The sequence below is a fragment of the Oreochromis aureus genome, linkage group 1 (genome assembly GCF_013358895.1).
Source record: "Oreochromis aureus strain Israel breed Guangdong linkage group 1, ZZ_aureus, whole genome shotgun sequence".
NCBI lineage: Eukaryota > Metazoa > Chordata > Actinopteri > Cichliformes > Cichlidae > Oreochromis > Oreochromis aureus.
The window spans coordinates 3,528,374-3,541,332 of record NC_052942.1 but is presented as its reverse complement, the minus strand read 5'-3'; the positions used below and the strand labels follow the sequence as shown (position 1 = coordinate 3,541,332).

Below are 12,959 nucleotides of genomic sequence, written 5' to 3'. Positions count from 1 at the left end.
TTGATAAGTGTTTCCAACAAACAGTTTGTTTGTTGGAAACTTCATTTCCTCTTCCAAGTAAGTCTGTCTGGTTGTTGTTTGAGTTTTTCCTGCAGTGAAAAAAGCCATAGAAATAAGCCAAGCTGCAGGACACAGGAGTTCATCTTTACTAAGGGCTGTACATTGAATTGTCAGAGCGTATGCTAAACATATATCCTGATAATTCAACTGTTCAGTAATATTTTGGATTATTGTTTAAATGACTTTTAAAAATGTATTTATCTTTTTAAAGGCTTTGCTTAACATGAATGTAAGTAATAAGAAATGTTTCTGATTTGTCATTTCCTTCCATCCTTCATCATTTCCTGGGCTTTTCACACTAAAAACACTGAGCATATTAAAGTACATCAAAGTAAATTAAGTCATGGGTGATTAAAAAGAGAGAGAGAGAGAGAGAAAGTATGCGGGTTTCACAGGGTTCGTTCTTGTTCTAACCAAAGCTCTCAGGCCCTGGTCCTGTTTTCTGCTTCTTCAGATGTCTCTCTATTTTAATTACCTGTGGTCCCAACCAGGTTCAGTGGTGTATAAATATTTAAACATGCTGATATTGAGAGATATTAAGCAAGCAGAAAAAAAGACCAGGTAAGGGACTGGAGATTGTTACGGTTGATGTCTTCACATTTTTAAAGATGTACTAAGTTTCAGTGGTGAGATTAGAGAAAACTTTGGGTTTCTGGTTTTCAAATGCAGGATCAATAACAACAAACAAACAAACAAACAAACAAACAAACAAACACACAAAAACAGGGCTAGGAGATCAAGGCTGGAACTTTTTAATATCAAGTAGTTTGAAATTTTCTCAATTTGGTTTAAGAGTTCAGAAAAGTCAGAAAGTGTGGAAAATATCTGTCAAAAAAAATCCGCAAATAATTTCACTGAGTCACTGTGAAATATAACAAAGAAAAAGCAGCAAATTCCCAAATGTTCCTATTTGTTTAGTGTTCTTGTGGTATTAGCTAAAAACTAACTTTTGTATGTGTACAAGAAGCACAACTTGAATAAAGCAGGAGTTTGGAAACATTGTGTCAAGGCCATGTGACCTAACTTTTTTAAAGGTTTTTATCACACTTGACCTCTTGAAATAAAAACGAGCAATCTTTATCTCCTGGTGATCACTGAAATTCAAGTTATACACCCTTCCCCATTCACTTCAGATAGGCCTGGTTTTCTTCAGGTTCAAATAAATGCAACACTATCAACATTTTAATTTCAATAGTCAACAGAATATGTAGTAGTTAAAATAACAGTTTTTCAAGCTCTCGTCAACGATGTGCTCTGCAACTTCTTGATGGCATTCTCATTTTCTCTAAGTCTCCACAGAAACATGAAAACCATGTCCGATGCTTTAGCTGAAAGCAGAGAAATGTGACTCCCATGCAGACACAGTGTCTTCTCTCGGCTGTGTCAACTCAAGGCTGACCCGGTAAAGGTCAAGGCGGTCATGGATTGGCTAGTCAATTCTGATGCAAAACAGCTCCAGAAATTCTTAAGATTCCTAAATTTCTACTTCAGGTTCATTCAAGATTTCAGCAAAGTAGCTCTGTTAACGATGAAATACAGCTGATGTATACTGCTGCATTCACATGTAAATTTTTAGATTAGAAAGAAGTACCAGAGGCTCTGCTGAAAATGTTAGACATTCAGGGAAAAACAACAAGTGACAGTGAAGACTGTGACTCCTTACAAAAACAATTTTGATAGTTGTTCCTCTTGTCAAATTCTAAAACATAAACATAATAATGAAGGAAATTTCAACACTCTGTCTTTAAGAATGTGCTTGTAAAGCACTACCTTCTCTGCAGATGCAGGAACCATCAATGTGGGAGCAGGAGATCTCGTTTTGGCAGGAGCACGATGAGGAGCAGTTGACCCCGTACAGGCCTGCAGGACAGCTGATAGAGCAGTCGTCACCCTGGTCACACAAAAGGAGACAGGAAGGAACTGAAAAATAATGGTAATGGTAAGAGAAAGGTAAGATAAAAGGCTTGGAGTTGATTTGAGGTGAAGCGCTTGGATTTGGAAGATTTTGCTGTGAATGGACAACAGGTGGTCAAATCAGCTCTCTGTGAAGGTGAAACAACCAATCCTTAAGCTCCAAAGACAGAAAAAACCCATCCGAGAAGTTGCTACTACATTAGGATTGGACTCAGCAATGCAAAAAGACCTGGACGTCCACAGGAAGACAGCTTTCCAGGATGATTGCAGAATTATTTCTATTGCAAAGAGAAACCTCTTCACAACAGCCAACCAAGTGAACAGCTCTCTCCAGGAGGTAGACGTATCGATATCCAAGTCTACCATAAAGAGAAGACTGCATATAAGTAAACACAGGGTGTTCACTGCAAGGTGCAAGTCATTCATAAGCCTCAAGAATAGAATGGCTAGATTGCTAGACTAGACTGGTGCGGCTTTGCTAAAAAAACACCTAAAGAAGCCAGCACTGTTCTGGACAAACATTCTTTGGACAGGTGAAACCAAGATCAACCTCTACGAGAATGATGGCAAGAATAAAGTATGAAGAAGGCGTGGAACAGCTCATGATCCAAAGCACACCACATCATCTGTAAAACACGGTGTCGGCAGTGTGATGGCTTGGGCATGCATGGCTGCCAGTGACACTGGGACACTCGTGTTTAATACAAGATATTTTAGCTTGAAATAAGTGAAAAAATCTGCCAATGAAACAAGTGAAAATTGTCTAGTTTTTTTCCAGTTTTAAGATTTACTGTCTTGAAACAAGTTCCTTTAGCTTACTGAAATGTTGCCCTTTAGCTGATTCTGTCTTATTTTAAGTGTAATGAGATGATTTTGACTAGAAATAAGACAAATACTCTTGGTAAGATTTAGAGTTTTTGCAGTGTACAGATGGACAATGACCCTAAACATGCAGCCAAAGCAACCCAGGAGTTTATTAATGCAAACAACCTGATCTTAACCCAACTGAGCTGCATTTCACTTGTTGAAGACTAAACTTTGGACAAAAAGGCCAACAAACAAACAGCAACTGAATGCTGCTGCAGCAAAGGCCTGTGAGAGCATTAAAAAGGAGGAAACCTTGGGTGTTGGTTTAGCTCACTGCGATGAGCAGATGACCATATGTCGCATGGCTGCCGGGCCACATTCGATTCCAACCTTTTGCTGTATATCTTCCCCCATCTCTCGCCCTCTGCTTTCCTGTCACTCTTCACTGTACCCTGTCAAAAAAAAAAAAACTGTAAAAAGGCCAAAAGAAAAGGAGGAACCCAGCATCTGGTGATGTTCTTGAGTTCAAGACTTCCGGTTGTCATTGCCAGCAAAGGATTTTCAACCAATTATGTAGTAATGAACATTTTATGCTCAGTTATTTAATTTGACCAATTATTTTTGTTTAACATAATTGTTTTGTTTAAAAATCCCTTCATTTTATGCAATCTTTTCTTTCAACTTACTGAATTAAAACTGAGTCAAGTCTGCACTTGAACTGCATCAGAATTGTTTCATTTAAATTCATAGGGCAGGGCCTGGCGCTTGTGGCTCGGTCAGGCCCAGAGCGGACCCAGACCACGGTCCACTCTGGCACAGCTGGCTGCCGGCGGAGCCCGCGGGCACGTCACTGCAGCCCGCTGTGGCCTCTGCACCAGGCTACTAGGTGACCCCTTGTCTGGGGCTCTCCTCAGCTCTTTCCAGGAGGGTGGCGTGGCTGCCCCTCCGATGGTCCTCCTTGGGCTCTCACGCTCCTGGGGGCCACCAGATGTCTCCTCCATGCCTGCTTCATGCCCTGGGGGGCAGAGCTATGGTTCCTCTAACAGATCGTCACACGGAGAAATCTTTTGAATACAAGCGCACTCACGCACACAGGTGTGCATACAAGTGTACACATGGGTGTTCACAGACAGAAACTATATCTTTCTTGTCTGCTACCTCAAAGCCCATTCTGCGCTGTCAGTCTTGTGTGCTGCACTATAACATTCAATATTTCGTATTTACTGTTAGTTACACTTATCTAGGTTATTGCTGTGGTGTTGTTTTTATTGTGTTGCTCTCCTTTTGCTTGTTTTCTTTTTTTGTATCAACAGGTGATCCAGCGGATTTGTTTTTTAGTGTCCCTCTTCCCTCTGTTTTTCTTTCCCTCCCTTTCTTTCTTTCTTTCTTTCTTTCTTTCTTTCTTTCTTTCTTTCTTTCTTTCTCCCTTTCCTTCCCCCAGGCATTTCTTTCCTGTCTGTGACTTAAAATAAAATAAATTGAATACATAAATAATAATAACAAAGGTCAATCAAGTGGACCAATATGGCAAAGCCATAATGATCTACTTGGTAAAATAAATCCATTGGGCTCTTTCTTGGCCTTCAGACAATAATTCTGATTACTAAAGAACCGAACAGGACAGGCAAAAAAAAATAAAAAATTCATTGTGGTGATGTACAGAACCAAATTCTCTGTCCAAATATTTATGGACCCAACTGTATATGTGTGCTATGTGTTACATGTTAATGTATAAATATTTTTAATGTTGGAGAGTTCATTATGTGTATGCAGCTGTTTAGAGCCAACCTTTTCAGAAAAATCTAAAACCTTCTAATTAAAAATTAAAATTAAAGACCACTCCCAGTTCCCTCCAACAGTCTGTGTTACGTTCTGCTCTCTTATTTTAAAATAGCCGTATCATTGTGGCTGCAATGTGTGAGCCTTTAAACATTTGGGATAAAGAGTCAGAAAAGAAAAGGTTTGGCATTGGCTTAAAGTTCTGAGGCAATGACATACTCACTGACACGAGCGTCCCCTGGCATTCCATATGAATCAATATTCAGGCTTAAATGAGTCACAACATTCTTCAAGTTATTTGATTTTCATGCTTATTACATTGCCACAAGAAAAAATGTTGTGTTGTTGTAAGCTGTTAGTTTATCTACATTGATAATGAAACCCAGAACCTTCACAAATCACAGTAACAAAGACTGCTGACACTCAGCTTGCTTCATCTACTGATTCACATAAGCATAAATGCTTTCAATATAACATTTACAATCTGATGAACACATGAGAGAGCAGCTAGACTGCAGACTAGAACAGCTAGGACCAGCCAGGGAACCACTAGCCTTTCAACTGGTGGTTGATCTCTTTTCTCACATTTAATCTTTAAATTTATTGTGACTTCATGATTTAATTAAATTTGATGGTGGTGATATGACAAATAAGCATGTTGTATAGAGGAGAGAGACGGTCATCATTGTTGGCCTCGCCGAGAAAAACAGTGTCTGTGCTTGTCTAATCAATAAAGGACATGTCCTAGTGGTGAGACAGACAGCTTGGCATTAGCAGGATATCTAACCTTATCCTGTGCTGATAGAATGCTGTGAGAGCAAGCTTCACACATCTGAAATCTCAGGCACCATGACACATTGATTGGGACCTTGAACATATAAACTTTGCCAATTAAAATTGTATGCTTCAAACCTGCTGCCTTTAAATTGCTATTAATCTAATATTCACAAAGCTATCCAAAAGACAGGAGGAGAGAGAGCTCTTATTAAATTTGAAACACTTGAAAAATAAATAAAAATGAACATAAATGTGTTCAGTAAGGAAAATCAACTGAATTTCCCAGGACTGTAAAGTCACCTCTTGTATAATAATTATGTACAGATTGATGGATCAATGATCATTTACTAGGCAACTTTGATTTAAAATTTTGCTCTAAAATCCAGTTATTTTCAGTTTTTATCTTACATTTTAAATCAAAGATCATAAAACAAAAATAATGCGTTTTTTACTTCATAACCCAAACACGAGCTGTGCAGCCTCGGAGGAAAGCAAAAAATTTTAACAACTCTATGTAGTCCTCTAAAATAAACAAATACCATCACTGTTAATATAGGAATTAAGAGGTTGAGTATCAAACAGCTGCTGCTGTACTTGGCTAGCAGATCATCAACGATTGTGATTGCCTCTACACTGCCTCTGATATGGACTGAGTAATGTGTTAGCAACAAAAGTATGAGGCACCGTTTGATAGAAATTTAAATCATGAACCTAAATTCACAGACACACTGAAAATCAAAGTGAAAAATTAATTGCAGCAACTCAAAATGGTGCGTTTCAGTTTGTATGGCATACAAATACCTGTAATGATGAATGACAATGTTGGAACAACATATGGTGTCCAGGGAAATCTCCTCCCAGATCTGTGTTTCTGTTCATCCAACAACATCAGGTCTTCTATTGGATTTAAGTCAGGTGAGTGTGGGGGTCAGTCAATAGTATCAATTTCTTCATCCTCTCATATCATTGCCACATGAAGCCTGGGATTGTTGTGCACCAGGAGGAACCCGATGATGTTAAAGGTTTCTGCTGACCCTTTCCCTTCTTTCATATGTGCTCATGCTGAGCCTGCTCTCATCTACAAGAGGTCACTTGTAGGGTTCTGGTCGTGCTCATCCTGTTCCTCCTTGCACAAAAGAGCAGATACTGGTCCTCCTCATAGATTAAGTGTTACAGAGTGTAGCATTGTGGAAAAGAGTTGAGAGAATCCTCCACTAAACATTTTGGTTAGCATTACTTTTCATTTTTTTTTACTAATTGCATGCTTTGGTGTTTTTGTGTCTTGTGTGAGGTGTGGGCCACACCCATTTGGGAGTGGAGATTCTACTCTAGTCCAACTGCCAGCTATTTGGAGTTGAGTACAGGAAGCAGTTGACTGGGAAGGATTTGAGCCCTTCTGTATTAAGGGAAGAGGAAACAGGAAGGAGGGTAGGTTGTTGTTTTTTAGTAGGACAACGGTGGAGCAGCAGGGAAGCCAGCTGACCTTGGAGACTCCAGGATGAAAAGTGCACATTTTAAAGGGAAGGGTTTTTAACTTGGCCTTGTTTTGCTTTTAAAATAATGTGATGATGCTGGAGGGAGGACTTGTTTGAATTAGGATTCATGTGATCTGCTGTGATAAAAACACCGGATTGGAGATTATCTGTGCACAAGGAAAGGAAACTGGTCAAGATTTAGAGAAGTTTGAGCTCCAGAGTGGAAGCCCCAGGATCTGGTGTCAAGACCCACCCTCGAACAATGCCAGGCCTGATAAGGCTAACGGTGCTGACCATGGCGGCTTTGGGCCTTGGATTCCAGGCCGGAGTTGTGTCTTCAGCCAGTAGTCTGACTTGGAGGGGAAAAAATAAACCTTGTGTACGCCATTGCAGTGTGAGTGTGGTGATTTCTTACTGGTCAGTATTAGAGCTTACTACATGCTTGTACGGAGGCAATTTTGGGTCGTACGTAACACAAGGACGTTCTACTTTTCTGTCCAGGTCTCCTAGACTAACAGCCTGTATCCTGCTCTTGAGACTGTGCCTGGAGAGACAGCAAGGTGTCACCAGGTATCACCTCACGATACCACTAGTGAAAATGACCCAAGCCAAATACAGAAGTAGTGAAAAAACAGTCAGAAAATAAGAGGATGGGAAAAATGTGTCATTTTGCCCCTCTAGTGCGCCCGCTGTTAACTTCATTAACACCAAAGCACCTGAAACTGATTAATAACTCCCTCTGGATCTGAATCCAGTGTGCAAAGGTTTTAAACTCTGAATATGTTAAGTGTGTTATTGTAACACATTAATTATTCAGTGACCTGGGGGGCTGGGGACTTTAATATTAGGTTTTGTTTCTACAAATCTATGGGAAAATAACTGTTAAAACTTCATTTTAACAGGAAGATACCTCTGGCAGAACTGGGATGGTCAGCCATCTGTTGCAACTAGCTGGGAATGAGGGGAGGAGACAAAACAAAGCTCAGAAAGAGAACCAGAGATTAATAATAATTAATGATTTAATGTGACGTGGCATATAAACTAGACTCCAAATTCCTCACAGTGTTACTGGAGGCCAAAATTATTCCATCCAGAGTAATTATCTGGTTAGACACCATGTTTCTAAGACTTTTCAGGACAAGTACAATAGCTTCTGTTTATCTAAATTCAGAAGCAGGGAATAAGCAGTCATCCAGGTCTTTACATCTAGGAATGTATTTCAGTTTATAGAAATGATGTGCTGGGTATCATCTGCAAATGTATGCTGTGCATTCTAATAATACTGCAGAATGAAAGCAAGTATAATGTAAACAGAATTGGTCCTAGCACAGAACCCTGTGGAACTACATAATTAATGGCAGTCTGTGAAGAAGACTCTACGTTTACATGAAAAAATTGTACTCTACTTTATAGATGATCTGCAGATGATCAGTTAATTGTTTTATAACTACTCTTTCAAGAATTTTTGGATAGTAGCTTAAATAGTCTATTTAAATATTAGTACTATTGAAAGTAGCTGTATGTAATGACAGGTTTGTCAGATGGTTACGAATAATTTCTCCAATGGTTGAAATTTTATTTGTGAAGAAATTTGTCAAGTCATCACTAGTTAAGGTTATAGGAATACTCAGCTCAACACAGCTCTGACTCTTTGTCAGCCTGGCTACAGTGCTGACAAGAAGCCAGCCTCAATCAATGATGAATACTAAGATGTCCTAGCTTTACAGAGGACTTTTTCTTATATACTGGAGCAAACTCTTTTTCCAGGCAAAATAAAGGTCTTCTAAATTAGTGAGATGCAATTTTCTCTCCAGTTTTCAGGTTGTCTGCTTCAAGGCGTGCATTTGTGGATTTAACCAGGGAGTCAAGCACTTCTGATTCAAGACTATTTTCAGAGGAGACACAGTATCCAGAGTCATAAACAGTGCGGAGAGAAAACTATTAACAAGTTAATCGACCTCTGTGGGATTAGAGTTTAGGTAACTGCTCTGAACTGTTGCCAAATGACATTGAAGACGATAACAGTGGAGGAATTACATCCTTAAACTCCGTTACAACAATTTCAGAAATCATTTACTGTAATAAAACGCATTCTCCGCTGCTGTTTAATTTAATATTGAATTGAATAGAACAGAACACAATAGCCCTATATTGTAATTGTACATGTCCATTGAAATTATGAGTGCTACACGCCAACTCTGCAGGAATAAAATGTAAATAGTAAGACAGCAGCAATAAACAGGAGAAAGGTATACAGTTAAGATGAATATATACAAGAGAAAGGCACAAAATGAAAAAAGGCAAACATAGAAAACAAAGTGCTTGGAAGTAGAGCAAAGGACTTGGTCTAATATAGAGTCAATGTGTAAGTATATTGTAGAGTAATGAGGGTTACTCAGATTGACCCACCACGGGTGGGCTTTCAGCGGATAGTGTTTGTTAATAGTCTGAATGGCCCAGGGCAAGAAGCTGTTTGGAGTCTGGAGTTGGGAGACCTGACTGACCTGAGGCGCTGACCAGAGGCCAGTGGGTCAAACAGGTTTTGGGCGGGGAGCGAAGGGTCACCTGTGACCATCACGCCAGATAACCATCACCACAGGTGATGGTTATCTGGCGATGGGCTCCAGGGGTGGCAGATGACAGCCAATGATTTTTACCTTCTGCGCAGCCTTCCCTTTTTTAGTAGTGGCCACTGCGTACCAAATATCCAGGCAGTAGGAGAGCGTGCTTTCCACCGAGGTGTGGTAGAAGACCAGGAGAACTTCCAGGCCAAGTTATTGTAGTGGTAGTGCAGCCGCTGCTGGGCCTTATTTGCCAGGGCATTGGTGCTGTGGGTCCAGGTGAGATCGGTGGAGTTTATTGTAAATTTAATTGTTATTAAAAATCATCAGAGAAAAAACAGTCTCTGTGTCAGAGGAGGTCAGAGTTTGATTGACTCTTCTTAGCTGCCTCACAGCGTTATGCTTTCAGACAGCACAACAGTATCTTTATCATAAGCAACAACCACCCTGGTTCAAAGCAGCATCTACACTGCTTCACAGAGTAAAGGACTAACTGGAATGGACTTTATGCAGACCTCCTGGTTTTACCAGTCTGTTTTGCATGCTTGGAACTGGACTGTTTTTATTGTAAAGATGGTAATGTTGAGGAGGCTCTACTTTACAATGTCTTGATACCAAGTATGATGCTCAGCACTGTTAGCGTTCAGAGGTTCCTCATAAATGCTGGCCTAACAAAGCTGGCGGGGCTGAGGGCAGCAGGCCAGTGGAAAACAGCTGCCAAGCTGGCTTAGGAGACTGGAGTGAGATCTCTGTGCCTTCAGGAGAAGCTGGTGGAAGAGGTTATGGGTGGTCTTCCCGGACTCTTAAGGGCTGCACTGGGGACTCACTCTGCAGGTAATCAACCAATTTTATCTCACAGCTGGAGGTGCCTGTACAAGCTTCCCATAGAGAAATGCAGTGCTTATTTGAAGAGTTTCAGTCAGGTTTCAGAGCTCATCACAGCACAGAAACAGCTTTAGTGAAGGTTACAAATGATCTTCTTATGGCCTCTGACAGTGGACTCATCTCTGTGCTTGTCCTGCTAGACCTCAGTGCTGCGTTTGATACTGTTGACCATAATATCCTATTAGAGCGATTAGAACATGCTGTAGGTATTACAGGTACTGTGCTGCAGTGGTTTGTATCATATCTATCTAATAGACTCCAATTTGTGCATGTAAATGGAGAGTCCTCTTTACACACTAAGGTCAATTATGGAGTTCTACAGGGTTCAGTGCTAGGACCAATTCTATTTACATTATACATGCTTCCCTTAGGCAGCATCATTAGAAGACATAGCATAAATTTTCACTGCTATGCAGATGACACGCAGCTCTATCTATCCATGAAGCCAGGTAACACACACCAATTAGTTAAACTGCAGGAATGTCTTAAAGACATAAAGACCTGGATGGCCGCTAACTTTCTGCTTCTTAATTCAGATCAAACTGAGGTTATTGTACTCGGCCCTGAAAATCTTAGAAATATGGTATCTAACCAGATTCTTACTCTGGATGGCATTACCTTGGCCTCCAGTAATGCTGTGAGGAACCTTGGAGTCATTTTTGACCAGGACATGTCCTTCAACGCACATATTAAACAAATATGTAAGACTGCTTTCTTCCATTTGTGCAACATCTCTAAAGTTAGAAATATCCTGTCTCAGAGTGACGCTGAAAAACTAGTTCATGCATTTATTACTTCCAGGCTGGACTACTGTCATTCATTATTATCAGGATGTCCTAAAACTCGCTGAAAAGCCTTCAGTTAATCCAAAATGCTGCAGCAAGAGTCCTGACAGGGACTAGAAAGAGAGAGCAGATTTCTCCTGTTTTGGCTTCCTTCATTGGCTTCCTGTTAAATCCAGAATTGAATTCAAAATCCTGCTCCTCACATACAAGGTCTTAAATAATCAGGCCCCATCTTATCTTAATGACCTTGTAGTACCATATCACCCCATTAGAGCACTTCGCTCTCGCTCTGCAGGCCTACTTGCTGTTCCTAGAGTATTTAAAAGTAGAATGGGAGGCAGAGCCTTCAGTTTTCAGGCCCCTCTTCTGTGGAACCAGCTTCCAGTTTGGATTCGGAGACAGACACTATCTCTACTTTCAAGATTAGGCTTCAAACTTTCCTTTTGCTAAAGCATATAGTTAGGGCTGGACCAGGTGACCCTGAATCCTCCCTTAGTTATGCTGCAATAGACGTGAGGCTGCGGGATTCCCATGATGCATTGAGTTTTTCCTTTCCAGTCACCTTTCTCACTCACTATGTGTTAATAGACCTCTCTGCATCGAATCATATCTGTTATTAATCTCTGTCTCTCTTCCACAGCATGTCTTTCATCCTGTTTTCCTTCTTTCACCCCAACCGTCGCAGCAGATAGCCCCGCCTCCCTGAGCCTGGTTCTGCTGGAGGTTTCTTCCTGTTAAAGGGAGTTTTTCCTTCCCACTGTCGCCAAAGTGCTTGCTCATAGGGGTCATATGATTGTTGGGTTTTCTCTGTATTTATTATTGTGCGATCTACTGTACAATATAAAGCGCCTTGAGGCGACTTTTGTTGTGATTTGGCGCTATATAAATAAAATTGAATTGAATTGAATTGAATTGACTCTCCAGTGGAGAGTGGTGCATGGGGTCATGGCTATGAATAAACACGTGGCACATAAATATCCAAGAACGGGGAGCCACTGTCTTTTCTGTCGGACCAAGGAAACACCGCAGCACCTGTGGCTTGGCTGTCCCAGGCCTGCTGGCCTCTTTTCTTTGCTGCGACAGTGGCTTCTTGGGCTTGGGATTGTTTTAGAGCAGGGTCTCTTTATCCTGGGTCCGAAGTACTCTGTGGTGCAGTGTTGAAAGGTTTGCTTAATTAATTTTTTAATAGGTCAGGCTAAGATGAGTACATGGCTCACAAGGAGGAACAAAATGAAGGGGGCAGGATTGGTTAATTCTGAAATTATGTTCAAGGGGATAGTAGGTGCACGTTTGAAAGTAGAATTTCAAATGGTGTCTAACACTGAAGAGTTTGTCTCTGTTTGGGGAATCAATGGAGTAAAGTAACTGGAGACGATTTAGTTTTAAATTTCTGAGAAAATGAAACGGACACCATTTGTTTTGTCTTCATGTGTGTGTTTATTGTATTTAGGTTGGGTTGATAGTGGGATGGGAGGTTTTGTAAAGATGTTAATTTGACGTTCATCTTCAGTTATGGTTGTAGTATAAGCATCGACATAATAAAAGGTGTGTCAAAGGTCTCCTCTCCTCTCAACACTCCAGCTCATGGAACAGACCCCAATGAAACTGATGATACAGACGCAATTAGAAGATCAATGTAGACCTCCAACAGAGCGGTTTCAGTGGAGTGCTCCTTTTGAAAACCAGATTGAAAAGGGTCAGAAATCTGTAATGATCTGAATGCCCTAAAAATATAAATTGCCTTGATGTGACTGTTGTGATTTGGTTCTTGCCTCCGTGAGTTGACAATAACAGACAGCGTTGAAAGACCAAAGATCCAAACAGGACACACAGAGGTAAGATCTCTTATAAGGATAATGAGGGTTTCATCTTAAGCATTACTATAACTCACTTAGTGTAATTGGAAAGACATTATT

At 40.5% G+C, this 12,959-nt stretch overlaps 1 protein-coding gene across 1 annotated transcript in view; it reads right to left on the bottom strand.

Moving 5' to 3' along the window:
• LOC116334301 (multiple epidermal growth factor-like domains protein 11) overlaps positions 1-12,959 on the bottom strand; it is a 230,030-nt gene that overhangs the window by 31,241 nt on the left and 185,830 nt on the right. The window contains exon 13 of the mRNA XM_039621112.1: positions 1,831-1,951. Coding sequence (XP_039477046.1) covers positions 1,831-1,951 — 121 coding nt within the window. The remainder of the gene's footprint in view (positions 1-1,830; positions 1,952-12,959) is intronic.